We start from the raw sequence: 19,803 nt of genomic DNA, 5'->3' as shown, positions 1-19,803 counted from the left end.
GGCCAAAAAAGGGAAAGATTGCAACTTAAGCTTCCCAAATACATTCCAGGGGGTGGAAGAAGGAAGATGGGAGTCACAGGGGTGTTTAATTTTCTTTGAAGCATTCCTTTAGAAAGAAAACCTTTCGGCAGAAAAGCCCAAAGGAAGTTTTTGTCATGTTCCAAATTCTAGTTTTACCAAGATTGGTATCACCTGGCACAGTGTCACTAAGCTGCCATAAAATGGCACAGCTTCACTGACTAATTCTTCAACTGAGAACCTGCCACTCTGTCTTCCCTAGGTCTGGGGATGTTCACTAAGTACCAGAAGGGCTGGGAGTCAGAGCTGCATTTGGACTTCCTAAGCACAGAGAAGCAGAGCTGCATGGCCAGTGCCATGCTCCTAGGTGCAACAGCTGGATATCAGTTATGGACAATAACGAATGATCTCACCATCTGCAGAGTAGGCAACTGCAGTCAGTGCAACAGCATGGGGGTGCATTTTCAGCTCCATTTCTGTCCTTGAAATGCTGAACACACGGAGGGTGCCATCGCTGTACCCTGCCACAACATGCTGATTCTCATCCTCACCATAGGAGACAGAGGCAGGGCTCCAAGCCAAACACTGGCAGCTCTACAAAGAGGAACAATGTATACATGTGTTACTGCTGCTCACATGCAACAAAGGCATTTACACAGCTTTGATTCCAAAAAGCTTCCAAACTTCTTCCAATTCTGGTTTACTCCATGAAGACATGGAATGGACCAGCATTGGACAGCCACATGGCAGCAGGTAATGGCTACTATCAAGACAACCCAGGACACTGAGTGATTACCTGGTTCAGCACTTGAAACTGTACCACCAGCTCCATGCTGGCCACAGACCAAACCCTCACACTGCCGTCCTCACCACAGGTGGCACAGTGAGACTCACTGGGACTGAATGTCACTTCATTTACCTGCAGTAACAAAGATGACTCAACACAGATACTCTACAAATAGTGAAACACAATGTATATCTTTTCCTAGTCTCATCTGTAGCTACTTTCCACCAAGTTCTCTGGTAACAGACCACATACAAGAACTTTGAAGGAGATAGGATTTTTCTTTTTCTTTTTTTTTTTTCAAAGAAAGCTAGAGGTAATGGTGCTCTGAATTAACTGAGCTAATAATGGAAACAACTTTATCCATTAGAAAAAAGTCTAGCTAATAAGTAAGAGAATACTTCCAGTTAATCTTTTGAGGTCTTAGTGTTCTAGAAACCAAAAATTAAGTCTCACAACTATTTCCCCTTCACTTGAGGAGAAAAGCACAGAGCTGTTAACTGACAGGCCCACAATCCTAAAGGAAATCTGTGGCAAGTCAGGGAGGGGAACACAGATTTCCTGACTTAAAAGTCCCCATTTTAGCCACAAGACTATCTTTCTACAGGGCAAGAACAGTGAGATTTTTTTCAGCAGTGCCCCAGTGGGCATTAGCACATATTCTTTCAGCTGGGCCCACCTATCACCTCTGCAGCCTGGTGGCACACAACATATAAACATCCCTACAACACCAATTCCCCCCTTTCCAATCTCTTTAAACCTTGTTCTTGTGTCCACTGATTAGTCGGATGCTTGTGTTATCCACCCAGTTGATGTACCACAATGTTCCTGCAGTGGTGCCCACAATTCCCATTTCCAGAGAATCATCAAAGGTTGCACTGACTATTGTTCCATCTAAGGTCATCTCATGTTCCAAAAGGACTGAGCTAGACCTGGGGGAAAGGATTGCACAAAATAAATGCCTATGACAATAAACAGGTAGGGGACAACTGTTATTCCACTTCTTTGGAGAACTGAGGGGGTAGCCTTCTGATGGACAAGGTTAGCTTTACCTAGATATTCATATCTAAAAACTGCAATGACAGCTTATTAGAACTTAAGATAGTGGCTGCCTTTAACCATACATTGTAACTATCTCCATGGGGGAAGATGAGCAAAAGTCTCTCTGGGGATTATTCTGACAATCTGCTATGCCTCCTTAAATTGATCCCAAATATTTCTTATTGCAAAGCTTGAAGTCAGAAAAAGCTGAAACCTGAAAAAATGTGATATTCATAAACTGTTTGTGATGTAAGAGGGTTAGCGATGTAAGAGGGTTAGCTGTCAACATAGTCAAGTTTAAATAAGGCAACAGAAGCTAAATTAGCTTAACAGTAAGCCAAAACCACACACAAGAGTTCTGAACCATGAGAGTAGGAATACCAATCCAACATTGTCTTGTTCAATATTTAAAGGTAGAGTAAAGCTATAAGTTTTAAGTGATACCAGGGCAATGAATGACAACAGAAGCAAGACTGACTAGAAGGCTACAGTGAGCAGGAAATGTTCTGCTGCAGTTGCAAGTAGGAAATTTCCTTGGGAAATTCCATAGCTAGAGTAAGTCAGCCAAATTTTATCAAGCTGAAGGACGAGTTAATAACTTTACTGTGGGCCATGTCTAAGTTGCACAGCCAGGAATTTCTACCTTACACTTCCAGGGCAAATCCAGACTGAAGGAACCATGTCATAAAAATTTAGAGGAGTTAAGAATAAAAAGCAATGAGAAATGATTTTATGGACTAGTAAAAAGTCCCCATCTTTCTCCGAAATGATACCACCTAAGATAAATTCAGAGAGTACAAGAAGGAGATGATATATCTCAAGAGTAAATCAAATAGATCAGGTTTGTGCCATGATGTATTCTCTCTAGGTTAACTCAAACAGGAGTTAGACACTGGCCACACATAAAAATCACCTCACCTAGCACCAGAGCCTTTCAGCCTCAGCTCCTGCACCGATGCCACTGACCATAGTCGGATTCTCTTAGTGTTGCTGCCACTAACCAGCTTGTTGCCACGGCACACCAGGACACCTAGAGAACCAGAAAGAAAATGAAGAGCACTACACAAATACCCATACTTTGTGATTATCAGCTAGGAGCAAAGGGTCTCTACCAGCCTGTTTCTCGTGAAACTGTGGGAAAGGTAGAAGTGGTTTTACCAGCAGACTTAAACCCATAAGTCTGTTGGTTGTTATCCAGTGCTTTTTGTTACTTGAAAACGAAACCCAGACCTCACAGTATTTGCCAAGAAGGGGAGACACAGCACCAGAACAGCACTAACAGTGGCATGAATCTACCTCTACCTATTGTAGCATCTGCCGTAGCAGCTAACCATTTGAGAACTGAGAAACAGCTGGAACTGGAGTCAAGCAAAGCCAAGGCTTCTCTTTGTCTATGGATCTATGTGGCACTTGTGACATGATCCTGGCAGAAGCATGCAGCATCTGTACTCACCAATCTCACCCTCATCAGCCTCCCAAGTCATGAAGCAGCGATTTGTCTCAGTGTCCCACACACAGATCTGGCCTGTGTTGGTCCCAGTATAGAGAAGATAGTTAGTGCTGTAGCAGAGGGATGTCAGTTCCACTGGTCCTACCATGTCAGGGATGGGTGCTCTATGAACCTGTCACAGGAATAAGAAACACCAAGGTCAGAATGACCTTGATATTCTGTAGTTATAAAGTAACTCACAAATAAAGTTATTCAGTCAATGCTTCAACCATGCCTGAAAAAAGTCACAAGCAGTCACGCTCACTTCACTAAAAGAAACACATAGGTTTCACAGGCCTAGACTGGCAATGGCAGAGTACTTCATCTCCACTGCTATGCAAGTTTTAAAAAGGGCAAAAGGCTGGTACAGTAGAAAAAAGAAATTATAAAGCTGCAATGTACCTTAAGACTGATGTCAGCTCCGCACTGTTCCATGAGCCAGAAAGTCACTGCTCCCCTTCCTACACAGGAAAGCTCACCGGAAGAAAGAGGGTTAAAGGCTACATCATGGACTGGTTCTGAGAAACGGGTGGATGTCATTAGGTCAAAAGTATGGGTGCTCCATAGAGCAATAGTTCGGTCATTGTAGTCTCCTATGAACGATGAAACAGTAAGAGAGAAAGATTCCTTATCAATACAACAATTGAGGTACATTGTGCACATACTCATTTAAGTGTAGGTATGTGCCACCCAGTTCACTCAAGCTAGAGACTCTGGTGCATTCTGTGTGTCCTCATGTTCTTACCTGTGTTACAACACAACTGTTCTGACTCCCTTTGCATTTCTTTGAGAGGGAATGTTGCAATATTCTTTGAGGGGGACTGCTTTTGTGAAAGTCTGAAATGCATATGTGGAATGCACAACACAGCTCAAAGAACAAGAGGTAACTGGCTTGTCTTTATTCAAGTCATCATGCAGGTACACATTCTACTCAAGATGACCCTCAGTAGATGTCAAGGCGCTTCAGTTTAGTGCACTGATTCTCAACCAGGAGTTACAGCACCCTGAGGTACCACAAGATCCTTTTAAGTGTGGTGCCCGAGGGAGGCAACAGCACTGTTAGGTGTGCAAACACCTACACGTGATTCACAAGAGAAGCCCAGAGATTTCAAATATGAATTCAGAGTGCCAACAACATTCTGATCTGCTGTGATCTTCTTGAATTCTTTGCAACAGAATTCTTTTCTTCATAGTCAAAAATGAGTGAAAGCTGAGTTGGCAATTTTTGAGGGATGCCTTAAGTCTAATAAAGTTGAGAACCACTGATTTAGTGGAACTATGAATGACAGACTTGCCTGATATCATATTGATTGTGGAAAAGAGACAGATAACTCCCAATATGAAGGAAGGGATCTTATCTGAGAATGAAGAAGTTACAGCCTCCAATGACGTATTTTCAATTCTAGTTTAGCCACCAACAGGGATTCTGCTTTCCTCCGCTCAAAAATCACAAATTCTGTGATTTAACCCCCTCCCCACCAAATTACAAATTCCGATTAAAAACCCCCCCAAAATCCACATTTTTCCACGATTAAAATAAATAACTCCCTCTCTATATATATGTATTTCAGCTGAATACAAAGTTGTATTGATATATTTATAATTTTAAAGGAATTTGGAAGCTTACCAGTGCCTTAATCATTATAACAAAAGAAATTCTAAATACCTATTTATTTTGGCATTTGATTTTGGTTTGTTTTTTTTAATCATGGAAAACTAGAGCTTCCTCTGCCCTCTTCACTCACCAGGATGCGGATCCAGCAGTGGCTGTCCTCCCTGTTGCTTTGTGGAGCTAAGCAGCCTTGATATACCAGTGCCCTGCCCCTGGCCCTGGAGTTCTCCCTCACTCTCAAACCACAGCCCCACAGCCCCACTGGTGCCCCTCACATCTGACTCACAGCCCCCTGGCCCTGCCAGGGCCCCTCATTCCCAACCCCCAGCCCCACTGGTGCCCCTCACCCCTCTGAGCCCTGCTGGTGCCCGCATTTCCAACCCACAGCCCCTTGCCTCCCTCCCCAGCTCTGCCAGTGCCTGTCTTGGAGGCCGTGCCTCATTTCTCTGTCCACTCCTACCCTGCCTATGTCAGAAACTGAGGAAAACTTTGTAGAGCTGTGCCTTAGCGAGGGAAGGGTCTGCATCACCCAGCCACCTCGGAGGACCATGTGGGCAGTGATGTTATTCATTGCTGCCCGCCACCACTCACCAACAAAGCTATCTGCTTACCAACGTGGAAAAAAAATCCTGGTGGCTTTACTTTCAAGACACCAAGCCCAACACATAGCTAGAAAAGGCAGTACGTTAGCGGGACCCAGCTCGACCAGCATCTGTATAGATCGTGCACTTCAGCAGGGCTTTTTGGTGCTTTTATCTAATAGCTGATTGAATAAAAGTGCCAAAAAGCCCTGCTGAAGCACCTGATCTCTACAGATGCTGCAGAGCTGGGTCCAACTAATGTCCTGCCTAAAGCGCCAATCCCCCCCCACGAGTCAGTCAGCAGCACAATTTGGTTTGAGTGCTAATTCACAGCTGCCCCTACAAGAGCCCCGTGATCTCTTGATAAGCTGCTTGAATCCCTGGCAAGAAACTTGATAGTGCCTCTTGGTCTTTCTAGAGAGAAAACAGGAGAGAAGCTGGTGTCTGCCATCAGACTAGCTGCCTCAAGGACCACTTTGTGAGGAACAGCGCTGTCACTACAGCCAGGTTTTGCAGAATGTCTAACTGTTTCTTTGGGGTTTACTGAATTACTTCTGCTGGTTTTCAAAGTCAAAGCTATCTCCCTTCACAAGGTCCTAAAAACTCTGTCAGGAAGCAAGGGGGTAGCACCTCTGGAGAAACTGCCTCCTCTGAAGAGGAGAATAAGGAATATGCCAGCCTTCATGGGGACAAATATCCTGGCACCAGAGCCAACAGCTTTTCCAGCTTCGTGTGCTGCTGAAGGATAGAGTTTATGAGGAATGACTTCTGGGGAAGATAAAACAGCCTTTCTTGCTCTTAATTCAGCCTAATCAGAAGACTTCTTTCAGCACTTTCACAAATCAACCTGGAACTGGAGGTAGGTACTACTCCTCCCTAGGAGGTGCTTGGCTTTTCCTGGGGCAGATTCACATGGTCTGAGAAGAGGCACGCAGCTTTTTCCAACAGGGATCGCTCCGGCAAGCCTCGCTACATTTTCTTGTGTAAGACAAGGATGACTTACAGAGTACTTGATCTTCAAGCATGCCTTGCCTACACAAAACAAACTGCTTGTGCATCCATTATTCACAGGTGCCACAGCTCTGCAGGAGGCATGCTGTTTCAGACCCGCATAGCTACAGCTTAATAAGTCCAGGAAATAGGGCTGTTAGGCCAGTGCAGTTACGGTAGTTCCTTATGGATCCACTGGTGGAAGGTCAAACCTCACTCTGGACTCACGGCGAAGGTTGCCCTCACTTGGCTCAGCTGTAAACTCTACCTGTTCATTTGTGCAGAGCAGTTGGGATGTGATGCAATGTCATGTCATTCTCCTGTGTGCTGCTGGCTACATGAGTTGGTGGTATAGCCTTAACCAAGCTAATATGGTGGACCACCTGGCTTTACTGATATCCAGGAACTCAGGAAGAAAGGCTCCCTTCAAAGAAACAATTTATACAGTAACTGGAGTAAAAGCCTGTCAAAAATGATGGGAAAAATAGGCTACTTGTTATAGAGTATCATGCTTCTGTTATCCAATGTGTCATTATCAACTTGAGCTCTTCTGCCTGGTCTTGTATACAATGGGTATCCATCAACATTTCCAAGCGTCTCTTCTCTAAACTCCTTCAGAAATTTCTTCAGACATCGATGATTTTCCGTGCATGGTGGATTTGGATTCAATCCTCCACACAGTCTGTGAATCATGCATCTCGTCAACATGATCTTTGCTCAACAAGCAATGCACTGTTGTACAATCAAATGTTTGTTTTAAAGCTCTGGTAAAGCTTGTTCCAATTTGTCATCAATCCCACAGATACTCTGGAAACTGTCTTCTTGGAGGCAGAATCACTTTACCTTTATAACAACAACTCCGGAATTGGCCATCTGATGGTCTTTCAGTTTGGAAGTTTAAAGAATTACAAAATTGGTACATCACGTTCATCAATCCACAACTATGTCCCTCAATCTTGTCTTCAGTGAATCTATTATTGCCTACTCTTTGAGCCTGTTTTCTATTGCAATGGAAAGGCAAAGGGTTCATAGAGGCATCTCTTCTACGATGTCCTCTTTGCTCATTTGTTTTGTTTCGTCTTGCTTTTGCCATTCTTTTTTGCATTCAATTACTTTCTATTGTCTGCTCACTTTGGTAACAGTGTTATGGATTAAAGTTAAAGTAAGGGTGTTAAGGGACAATTTTTGCTCTGATACCGAGTACACCATAACTAATTGAAATCAGTCACTAAAAGTCCAGAAAAGTGAGTGCAGATATGTTTTTTTGAGCATGACAGACAGAATGACAAAGACACAAACAAAGCAAATTATTATAGAGGATTATGAAAACTACTACATTCACTCAGTTAGTGAAGGGGGGGAGGGTAGGCAAGGCTGCAGGGGCAGAAACACAGAGGAGAGAAGGGGAGGGGGTAGAGACCTAGGGCTGCCAGGGGCAGAAGCTGCATGGAGGGGAGAAGGGGGGGAGGGGTTGAAGCTGTTGTGGGAGGCAGGCCCAAGAGGAATAAGGGGAGGGAGGCCGGCAGAAGGGAGCAAGCTGCATGCCTCCCCCACTGTTCCCCATCACCCACCTGCCCTATTACGTACCCCCTGGCCTCCCCCATTACTGCTCCCTCCCCCCAATATGCAAAGGTTGGGAGTACAAATTTAAGACAATCCTCCAATAATTAGACTCCATACATGGACAATTATAACAAATGTATAACTTTTTCATGAATAGGATCTAATTACTGGGGGGTCACCTTGAATTCAGGCTCGTCTTCTATTCAGGTAAACATGGTATTTGCAGTTAGGACACCAGGTATGGACTAGCCAAGGGAAGAAAATGTACTCAGGGAGAAACATGGGGTCCAGCTCTCACTAAGGTGGCGAGAATGAACAGAAAAGGAGGTGATGTGGCCATGCCCTTTTAGTATAAGGACATACAGATCTCATGGCTGCCCTGGCAGCGCTGCTACGTAAAGATTATAACCCAAGTGCGCCGAGTGCATGTATACCATTAGCAGAATGTATCAGTGCACAGAATCACCCACACTTAACATGGACACAGCTAAAACCACAATTCTCTTTGCTACTGTATTTTTTTTTTTTTTTTTTATATACAACACACCTTCCTATAATACACACACATCTTGTTTCTGAAAGGCAGAATGCAGGAAAAAGACTTTTGCAGAGTCATGGCTAACTGTGGCACAGAATAAATCCTCCTGGGAACACGGACTGTGCAGGGAATGGGACATCACGATGTTCCTCCTGCTGGCTGCGTCATCCAGACTGTCCTCAGGCATAGGCGACTGGTAGGGAGTGTACGTGCCCCCCCCGATGGCCAACACTGGTGCCCCCACTGACAGGGCTGCCGCCAGCAGTGGCTTCTGCAGGTGCCCCTCCAGATTCAGGAGGCACAAGCCACTCATGTCCCCAGGGATGCCACACTTCCTGGACACAATGCGTTTCCAGGAGGACTTACTTTATCACCCAAGCTTAGGCCCTGGACCCTTGTCCTTGCAAGACTGTTAGTTTTTTACTGCAAGTAGTTCTTTATATATAAAGTTCCTGTAAATAAAGTGTTGTTTCCACATCAAAAGCCTCATCAAGATATTACCAGCAGCTAGCTTGCTGTTTCAGGCACAACTTACAGAACAAAACCCATAGCTATGGCTCTGAAGCGGTTAACACAGGATTGTGCCATCATGGTAGCTGCATCTCACAAACAATGTCTCCAGGCTTGTTCCTTTTCCAGTGAAGAAACAACTTCCCCACTTAAAACCCCAGTTCTGGGGAGCTGATCTTTTGGGGAATGGTTTGTGTTGCATTCCCTTATATCAAGCTTCCCTTGGCTATAGAGTCCACCACTGAAAGAATCCTATCCCAACCAAAGGATCTTACACACAGAAGAAAAATGACCCTTTTATACTGCATGCACATTCTGGAGATACCCAAATGCCTAGCAGAAACTGGACATCTTCACTCTAGGCCCCACTCTATCCCTAAAGCTAGTTTAAACTCCCAAGATAAACCACACACACTCAAAACAATGTCCCTACAGTTTAGCTGTCCTTAGGAGAATCCATACACACCCAAACATTTTATAGGTACAGGCATACTGACCAAGTGTAACAAGGAACCTATCGTCCCGGGAGTATGCCATGGCCTGCACTTGAGTCTCGTGGTGGAAGAGAACTTTTTGGCAAGTCCCCTCTTGTATGTTCCAGATGCGGATCTGACAGCGAGAACCTCCATTTCCCTGACCAGAGCCAGAAGCAAGAACCTGGAAAAACAATGTCACAACTGGGGACTCAATAAGAAACTACAGAGTGTCTTGTAGGAAAAAAAACAACTGGCCCTAGCATTAAACCAGAAGTGAAGTCATACAGTTGACAAAAGGAAAGGCCTGAAAAATTATAATGATGGCAACAACATCTGATGAAAGCTATATTACAAAAGAGAACAGGGTTCATGGTCACATGCAGTAACCGTAAGTAATAGCTAGTCACAAGTACATGACCTAGGGAGAAGGCACACTTGTTTTAGCTCCCTAAGCCCAAATCCCCAGCTACAGAGTAGTTCAGGTGGAAGAGGAAAAGCATAAATATAGCAGTTTATTCGCCAAAGTCCGTTCAGTCAAGGGGAATGATATATATGTACAAGAATCACCCCTTCTCAAAAGGAGCCCAAGATAGTCATACCTGGGCATCATGGCTAACTGCTAAAGTAGAGATCTCCTCTGGATGGCCAAGCCAGTGCTGCTGCGATCCGGAGTGAAGGTCTTCAACCACAATCACAGACCCACAGGTATAGGCAAATAAACCTGGTCAGTGCAAGGTACAGAGAAGCGATAAGGACAGGTCTGCCTGGAGGTTTTAAGAGCATACCTTTGCAGTACTCAACATCACTTACACCTCAGATATAAGGAAGTGAATGTAACTCCTCTTTCAAGCGTTTTTAGGTTTTTTTTTTCAACTTAGCCCTTAGATACCTTCCTCTCAGAAAAGGGTGGCATAGGTAAAAAAAAAAAAACAAAACAAAAAAACACAACAACCAAAAAAACCCCCCAAAACCCCAAACCAAACCCTTCTTTTGCATCTTCAGTTACAAGTAACAACGCTTTCAGGTTAGATTCATGATAGCTTCAATATAAGGTAAGATGACCTCTATATAGCAAACATCTCCCTTCCCCACCCACACCCCTCTCTCTCTCAACTGAAGGCAGGATCTCATTTTGTCAAAAGGCTCTGCCTGTATTAGCTAGTGCCTCCTGATATCACATAAGGATCGCTTATTCCCCTACTGCACAAAGCAGGCACTGCAGCAGACCAAGGATGTAAATTTAATGGCAACAAGACTGTTCAACTTGTCCGACTGTGTAACATGTTTTTGCATTTCACATGCACACCGCCCTCCCAAAGCCACAGAGCAAGAGTACCTGTGTCTGGGTTCCAGAGCATATTCCCCCTGCCATTTCCATTGTAGCCAACCACTGCCTTTAGTTTCAGGACCTCGTTACCAGCTGGAGGAGATGAGAAAGTCTGTAAGGAAAGACAATTCTAGTTAAAGTTTCAAGATTTGCACAGGAACAACACCCACAGACACAACAATTCATGCCAATACACACAATTAAACAGCCAGGCAGATGCACACCAATATGCATATTTACATGTATACAAGTAAAAAAACACCAGCACAATCACACAAACAGAACCACATGCCCATACACACAAGCAAGTATGTTGTAACAGCCTGGCAACATTGGTATGTCCCAGGAACAGGTGCTAATCCTGCTAGGAAAGGATGAAGTGAGTTCTGTGGATATTGATGATTATTGCTTATTTACCTGGATACAAGGGAGGGAGGGGTAGTTTTTTTTCGAGGAGAGAGGATTGAATGTGTGGGCTGAATAATCCTGAGAGGGGGAGCCTGAAGCAGCAAAGCCTAGTGAGAGGGACCAAGCTGACCTTCAGCGTTTCTTACTGTTTTGTTAATAAAGCCTATATCCAAATGGGCAAAGTTTGCATCATCTACCGTGTGGTGAGTAGGAAAGGCTGGGAAAGGTACCTGCATTCAAACATATATGCAAAGATGCTGACAAAATGCAACATGCTCTCTTTCCCTGTCAATGATGCACAACATTTCAACTGCTTTCAAACCAAACATATGCAGATTTGCTAAGGGGAAACACAACTGAGAAACACCTGCTTTTGCTGTCATGGAAAGATCATTGCCAAATCACCTGCAATCATAGCAGAAAGCAACACTAATGTTAATATATCTATCTATATAAAAATAAAATAGTTTTTATATTACACACACACACACACACACACACACAGAGACAATAAAAAGGAACCTGTATGCCTTCTTCCTGCCCAGCTACCTAGCACTAGGGCAATTCTTACCTTGGGGAGCACAGATGCTTTGAAGCGAGCAGTAAAGTGTCTGTAGGAGTCAGGGCGGATACAGTCCTGGGGTTCGGGAACTTTGGTTTCCTTTCTGAGTTCTAGCAAAGAATAGAAAATAAATGTCTGATTTTGCTGATCAAGATGGTCCATCTTAAGCAACTAGATTCCAGTTTGTTGACCTCTGTATAGAGAAGACCCAAATCCAAACCCAGAGCATCAGTTGGATTCTCTACTCCCCTTTACTAAGGCAATCACAGGCATAAAATGCTGCTGTGTTAAAATGGCAGCATTCAACACTCACATGGTATGGATGCAAATAACTGCAAAGTGTATGGCAACAGTCAGGACATAGCAGGACACATCCTATATATCAGCTGGCTGGGCATATGAAGAGGCCAGTGTTCAAGGTGTAAAGAAAGAATCTACCTGAGTAAACCAGCTCCTTCTGGTGTTACCCCAGAATGGCAGACGTGCTGCCAAAAGCCCAAAGTGCTACCCCAACACACACCATGGGCATCATTACAGAAAACAGAAAGATGCAGTGTGAGACAAGCACAACCGTAGTAGTAAGCTGCAGCTCCCCAACAAATCCTACCCAAGGCTCTGTGCACTGGCAGCCATTCATTCCTGGCGGCTAGTCATGAGCTGTTACAGCTTTGAAGCTGTATTTCTATTAATAGAAACAGTCAGAGCTTTAATTTTAGCTTGGCTTCGTAGAAAGTGCAAGTTCAAAGACAATGAAGACAGCATGGTGGAGGGGACGCCTGGCACGCTTAGAAGCAGCAGGAGAGGAGGAGCCAGAGAAACAACAAATGGTCAGAGCCCAAAACAAACTTCCCTTAATGTTGTTCCTCTGGTAAATCACATGCAAGACAAGGAAACACAGCACCTGGGTGCTCTGGAACATATACTGCATTTGATTTCAGGTTTGGATCACATCCCCAACAGAAACCCTTGGCAGGCTATTAACATTTCTACTGACATTGTGCAGAACGCTATATGCACACTCTGCTTACATCTTCATATGCATATATTTGTAGTGATCTTTCCCCATTTATTTCAGGGACAGAAGCACACTGCCTTTCAGACTCATGCTATATTTGTTCCCATAATTGAGTAAAACTCATCAGTGGACCAGAACACCTGCGATTTACCATTTCCGGTGTGACTGGGAGACCTTGAACACTCCTGACTCACTTTGGACCTAACAACAATAGGCTTCTCACTCTTGACTGGTTCCTCCGTGATGAGGGCTGAGTGGTTTCTGTCTCCATTTGCTACTCCTCTGCTATTGCCTTGAAGATCTGCTTCCACTTCTTCATCTGACTCAGAGAAAATATCTGGAGAGAAATTGGTGGAAAAGAAAAGAGAGTTATTTTGTGATTTTCAGTGGCTGACCCTTTGACTGCAGGCAAAGCAGCCCTTGGCTCAGAGCTGCAGTGCACCTTCTGGAGTGCAAAGTAAAGGAGGTATTTTCTGCTGTATATGTGACAAACATGAGCATTAACAAAAGGGCCAATAATCAGAGTATTCACAGCAACTCCCAAGAAAAGTGGTGCTCAACTGCTGGCGCATGGGTTGAATGCAGCCCGTGGCGCTCCCCATGGGTCCAGAAATTTGGCAGCAGGGGAGCAGTAGCAGCACTTCAAGAGCTGCAGCAATTAATGGTGTCACTGCTCCCCTACTGCCATGTTTCCAGACCTGTAGGGAGCCCCAAAGGCCAGATGACACAACCCTACATGCCAGATCACACCAGTGTGTGGGGTCACTCCAGGGCCTGATCAGTTGCTCCGTGACTGTATGTGACATGCGGGGCTCACACCCAGCGGGCTGCTTTACACCTGCAGATGAACCATGTATGCTGACCCCACACTGAATCCAGCCCACAGTCTAACTCTGCCACAGATCAACCCTGCACCATTCACCTCGCCCAGAGGGCCAGAAGATCGTGCACCACTGCTCAAGAACACCTGCCCACTAACTCAATAGGTAGAACATCATAGGGAAGAAAATGGCATCCAAAAGCACCAGGCGTTGTTACGCTGGCTATGCCTGCTCTAGGAAAGAGAACATGCAGTGTCAGAGCATGACTGGGACACAGGCAGTTGAGGCTTGACAACCTTTGGCCACCCAGGTTATCAGGAACAGAGCAGATCAGTGAAGCAAAGGTCCCAACTAGTCTGGGGATCAGGAGCAGGCGGGTCAGGAGGATGAGGTCTATTACGACCCAGGACAAACTTTGGGTAGAACCATAAGTTTGGGGGTGAGGGAGAGAGGAGTCAGGAACTGAAGGCAGGAACCAGGTTGGTATCACTAGCCAGGGGGTCCGCAGCAAGAAGATATACCTGAATGGGACTGGAATGTGGGTGATGCCAAGCTAAGCCTTGAGCCACGAGTCAGCTGTCACAAGACAGGGGTCTGGACTGGAGTCTAGGACACAAGGGACCAAAGTGCTACCCCAACACACACTAGATTCTGGAGCTAGTGGCCAGACGTTCCTGAGCAGTGGTGCACAATCTTCTTCTGGCCTTCTGGGTGAGATGAATAGTGCAGGGTTGATCTGTGGCAGCAGCAAGGTAGCCTGGAGCATGAGAGGCCAAGGCTAGATTCTGAAACAATAACAGCAGGCAGAAACCAACAAGCATAAATTAGGAACAAATCAGCAGCCACAAAGCCAGGGAGTGGGACCCAGAGAACAGGAAACCAAGAACAAACATACAGGACCCAGGACACTAGGAACAAAACAGGCAGGAATCAGGAACTGGGAAACTAGGAATCAAAGGCAAGGACCACAAATCTAAAGACTAAGATATGAGAAACCCAAGACTAGATAGGGAGGCATTTGTCACATTGAGTAGCTTGCTGGGCTCTGCAAAACCTGCTACTTATAAGCAGGCAGCGATGCCCAGGAAGACAACTGGGGTCAGCTGGGGCAGGGGTTAGGCCCCTGGCAGCCAGGCCCCCTTTAACCAGGGCCAAATCGGGGGGAAAGTAAGTCTGCCTGAAGTCGTGACTCCTGAGAGCTGCTCATCTTGGCTTACAGGAAAGAGAGGTGGAAGGGAGAGGTGCCAGGCCATCTGTTCAACCATGCAGGGAGCATTCCCCAAAGCAAACTTAATTCCCCCTTGCTGAAAGAGACTTCTCTTCTTACCATGACATCCCCTGTGGTGGACTGAGCTGATATCTAAACATGGAGGTGATGCTTGGGATGGAAGAGGAGCTGACTGGCGGGGTATCTCGTTGACCCCAGAAAGCAAACTCTTTGGCTTCTCAGGGCTGTTTTCTGTGAACAGAAAGGGGATTAGGTAACTGCTTTGGACATCCTCTTGAAGCAGGCTGAAGCAATAGAAATGTCTACATACTTATCTCTTCAGATTCCTCATACCCAGATTAAGTCATTTACAAGCATCTTATTCTTGAGGAAAAAACAGGGAAACGACAGATGAGAAGACGATATTGGATTGAGGGGAAAAGGAAAAGAAATGGAGGTAGCAGAGAAGATTAGGAGGGAGATAACCAGTACAAGAGATGAGGGAAAAAAAAGATGAGAAAAAACCTGTTAACCTGGCTGACCCACTCTGGATTTATCCTCCTCAGCATTTATGTCTATGACAAGAAGAAACACTAACCAGGTACAGACATTCAACTTCAGAATGGCCTCTAACACAAACAGACATTTAGCCCTTAGCTGGTGACATCCTTAATAAAGGTGCTAAAATTAACTTTTACACCCCCTCCAAGGCTATCCTGCACCCTCAAAATAGCTCTGAAAAAGTGGCTGCATGAAGGAGGTAAACTCACCAGCCTGGGAAGGCAGAATGGACTCAGAGAGGTGAACACTGAAAAGGTAATAAATACAAGAGTTACAATGATGGTGCTGAATACAGAGACAATGGAAAGCATTCCTTTTACTGTTGTGTTCTTACACATCCTTAGGCAACTGCTCAGCAGGTAGAGCTAGGAAGTCCCAGAGAAAGATGGCATCTCCAACACTGATTACATGCCTTTGGTCAGGGGTGAAGGCCACTTGTTGAACCGGCTCTGAATGGCCTATATACACCTGGGAGGAAAGCACAGTGGAAAGGTGAGTTTTGCACTTTTAATGCTTAATCACTCTACCTTAATACTCTTACTGTAACACCCATGTTTTCCCTCAACACAGACACAGGGGATAAACAGTCTTACATCACAGAACGGGGTTCTTTAGTATGGTTTTGTGTATAGATAGCAGAGAAACTTTTGTCCACAACTGCCTCACAGAAGTTTCTTGACATATATTCTGAGGATGCACACACCAGACTTGAGCTTCTTACTTTGAGGGTTGGTCTTAAAATGAAGTCATAGTGATCAAGGAGAACATGAGTCCTCATCCTAACTGCCCAACTCTTGTGCACTGTTGAGCAAGTTGCTTCTTCTTTCTCAGACTCTGCACCTCTAAGATGGGGATAATACTCACCTACCTGTGATGCCCTGATTGCACAAATTACTTCATGATTATAAAGTATCACAGAAGTAATAGTAGTAAGATGTAATGAGTCTGGTGGTCTATGCCTCACTGGACAAGACCATAATGGCATGTCATTATTGGGAACCACGACTCAGGACTGGACTACTCAGGTCTTGGACAGATCAGAATTGAGGACAGATCAGAATTGAGAATTGCTTTCTACTCAGGAAGGATTAGTGGTAGCTTTAATTGAAAAAAAAATCTAAGGCTCCATTAAATTTTTCCCTTGCTTGCGGTACCTGGAAGTTGATATTGAAACTCATCCGATAGTCCCACACTTTGATAACTCTGTCACCAGCAGTCAGCATGTACCTGGCATCCTCACTCAGCGCCAATGAAGAACAGTACTGTTTATGCACATGAGACACCTGCAAAAAAGGGCAGGCAGAGTTCCTGTTACCCAAGGCAGCTGTTTTCATCACTAGGTTTAGTCTTTACTTAAATAAAGAGAGAAAAGATAGGGACAGATGCTTCAAAATATCTGACTGGACATGGGACTACTAAAGAATACTTTTACCCTCTGGCTAAAAAAAGTTTAAAACAGTAGCAAAAAGAAGGCAGAGATGCCCAACTCTCCCAGATATAAAAGGTTTCCAAATGCTTCCAGTCTTACCCCATTCTGAATTACGTGCAGCTTGCAAGGTTTGTTAAACATTGAAACCTGGATAAATGCTTACCTCTTCAGAGACAGGAGAAGTGTGAATGAGCAACACAGAGAGACCAGGTGGAACATTAGCCTTATAAGCATTTACGTTCTTGTTATAAGCTTTTCATTTTCCTTTCTCTTTACTTTTTTTTTTTTTAAAGAAAAGCTTGTGAGTGCCTGGACTTCAGCACAAAGTCCTGCCTGGGTTCTCAGGTGTATGTTAGCAGCAGGGATCCAGGTTTTCTGACTGCTGTGGAAAAATGTGGATTTTCTCTTTTAACAGAGAAAATGACAGGTTTTTCTCCTTTAAAAGGAGGAAAACTTGGGAAACCATGGGTTCCCCCTTGCAGGCTGGCAGAGCTCCAGCCTGCAAGGGGCTGCTTGCAGCTGGGAGCAGTGGGATGCAGGGGGCACCATGTGCATGTGCGCACGCACACATGCATGTGGCAGCCAGGCAGGATGACAGAGAGCAGCTCCCCCCAAGTAAATCTATAGGGGTTGGGATGAGGGGATGGAAGAAGGCACAGGCGACTTATGATAGGCTAGGATGAACCAAGGTGATGTGGGAGGAGGGTGGCACATGCCCCCCTCAATTTCTGCACCCACAGCGGGGCACAGGGCTACAGCCTGGCCAGACCAGCTCTGGAGGAGTCACCTCTGCAGCCCAGCAGGCAGGACCCAGTGTGGGAGGGAGCAGTGCGCCACCATGGCCACTAATGTAAGGTTCCCTCTGCCTGCCTAGTAGCAGCAGGGATGCAAACTGCCACACCTTACCTTGGTGACCATGGCGGTGCCGCACTCCCTCTTACACCCGGTCCAGCCTTCTGAGCCATGTAGGTGGCTGCTGCCTGGAGCTGGTCTGGCCCACCTAGTGCCACTGTGGGCACAGAATTCTTAGGGGGGGGGCATATGCCCGCCCCCTCACCTGTGCACCACCTGTCCCTGCCATGTGTCGCTTGTGCCCACACCCACCTTCCCCACACACCCACTCACTTCCTCACACACTGAGGGGCTGGAGGTAGGGGGCTGTGTGTCAAGAGTGAAGGACACCAGCAGGGCTGAGGGGGCTGTGGCTTGAGAGTGAGGGGAAAGGGCAGGGGCAGGGCACTGGCATAACAAGGCTGCTCAGCACTACAAGGCATGGCCTGGTGAGCAAAGAGGGCAGGGGGAACTCTGGTTTTCCATGATAAAAAAAAAAAATATATAGGTATTTAGAATTTATTTTATTATAGTGACTGAAGCAATGAAACTATGAAACTATGAAAGCACTGGAAGGCTTCCAAAATATTTTAAAATTGTAAATATATCAATAAAACATTGTGTTCAACTCATTTTGGGGGTTTAATCAGAGAATTCTGGATTTTTATCAGAGAAGCTGGGATTTTTACAAAGAGGAAACTAGGATCTCTGAATAAGTTAACATAGAGACCACTGAACACTTTGGAGACCACACAGCATTACCTCTCGAACCAGGCGTCCCGTTTTAGAGTCGAGCACAAGAACTTTGTTGGAGGCAGTGGATACCAAGAGCTGGCCAACAGGCACAGGAGAAAAGCAGACTCTCGTAGCAGAGTCCAGACTTGTGCTGTCTAAGTCTAGGATACTGATGTCTATCTTCAGTAGCTGTGAAATAAGAAGCTATTGAACACCAGGTTTTAGGAAAGAATATTTTATGTAAAAAGATCCAGACAGCAGGGAACCTTTAGGAACTGACAAGGGGATAGCTTTGATATAATTTTTTCTACTGCTTTATTATCTAAGGCCTCTAAAGAAGTACCTTGTTTTTTTCTGTTAGTCTTCTGAAGAACAAGCCCTGTGGTTAAGCGATTGCCATGGGCAGGCAAAACAGGCATACGTTACTCAACAAGACAGTTCATAAACAGGCCACAGAAACTGCCATGATCTGTGGGGCTTTTCACCAGCTTCCTTTTTTGCCCCAATAAGATTGGAGGTGGTTTTGGAAAGGAAGGCTTCTTTAATTTGATGTTTTTATCCCATGAAAGGGGAAAATCAAAAGTACATTACAAGCTCACTTTTACACATTTGCTATTCAGGATAGGACATGTAGAGATACCTTCTTAGACACAAGGAAGGGCAAGAGAATCATTATAGACTCCATCACATGGGACATGATATTCAACAACTCTTTTCCCTAGCCCTACCCCCACCCTGACAAAGTATTCAGCAGGCATGAGATGAGAAAGTCTCTCCTCCCATCCTATTTTCCTTCCCAACTTGGTGGCTCCTTGCCATTTACCTCATCTAGATTACAGGCATCCATGACAGTCACAGTATACTTGGATGGACCCACAAAGGCTAAGAGATGTCCATCTCCACTCACTGCCAAGGCATCAGGACTGTAGTCAGCATCTTGGGACACTACATTGCCTGGAAGCAGCAAGACACAGGGTTAACAAGATAAGCAAAAAGAAAAACAGACCGAGTGTGAACAACAGCCAAGATTAAATTCATTTTTGCATAGTATCTATGATATGGAGGAGGTATGCCTTTCTGCAGGTCAGTACTGATCCAATGTCCTGGGCAATCTCTAGTTTGGAAGATTCCAGATTTGAACACCTATTACTAGGGGTACACCAATAGTGATTTTTTGGGCCAATACTGACAGTCGATTTTAAACAAGCCGTATCAGCCAATACCAATCCAATTGCTGATATGCAGCTGGGCAGCTTAGAGAGCAGTGTCAGGCTGGTAAGTCTGTTGTGAGGGAAGGGGTGGGGG

The 19,803-nt window shown here is 45.1% G+C and overlaps 1 protein-coding gene across 3 annotated transcripts in view; it reads right to left on the bottom strand.

The window, feature by feature from the left end:
* Positions 1-19,803, bottom strand: part of WDR90 (WD repeat domain 90) — a 54,559-nt gene that overhangs the window by 7,190 nt on the left and 27,566 nt on the right. For 2 of the 3 annotated variants that reach the window (XM_019539844.1, XM_019539847.1), the window contains 17 exons: positions 19,322-19,452; positions 18,526-18,687; positions 16,658-16,786; positions 15,838-15,971; positions 15,713-15,750; positions 15,063-15,194; positions 13,066-13,251; positions 11,909-12,009; positions 10,939-11,041; positions 10,202-10,323; positions 9,624-9,783; positions 3,735-3,925; positions 3,297-3,465; positions 2,762-2,873; positions 1,563-1,734; positions 815-937; positions 432-612 (listed from right to left, as the gene is read on the bottom strand). In XM_019539844.1, the coding sequence (XP_019395389.1) occupies positions 432-612; positions 815-937; positions 1,563-1,734; positions 2,762-2,873; positions 3,297-3,465; positions 3,735-3,925; positions 9,624-9,783; positions 10,202-10,323; positions 10,939-11,041; positions 11,909-12,009; positions 13,066-13,251; positions 15,063-15,194; positions 15,713-15,750; positions 15,838-15,971; positions 16,658-16,786; positions 18,526-18,687; positions 19,322-19,452 (2,346 nt within the window). Of the gene's footprint in view, positions 1-431; positions 613-814; positions 938-1,562; positions 1,735-2,761; positions 2,874-3,296; positions 3,466-3,734; positions 3,926-9,623; positions 9,784-10,201; positions 10,324-10,938; positions 11,042-11,908; positions 12,010-13,065; positions 13,252-15,062; positions 15,195-15,712; positions 15,751-15,837; positions 15,972-16,657; positions 16,787-18,525; positions 18,688-19,321; positions 19,453-19,803 lie in introns of those variants that run through there. The other variant, XM_019539846.1, reaches the window with a different exon arrangement.

The sequence above is a fragment of the Crocodylus porosus genome, unplaced genomic scaffold (genome assembly GCF_001723895.1).
Source record: "Crocodylus porosus isolate Cpor-Errol unplaced genomic scaffold, CroPor_comp1, whole genome shotgun sequence".
Lineage (NCBI taxonomy): Eukaryota > Metazoa > Chordata > Crocodylia > Crocodylidae > Crocodylus > Crocodylus porosus.
This window is presented reverse-complemented; position numbering and strand designations above follow the sequence as displayed.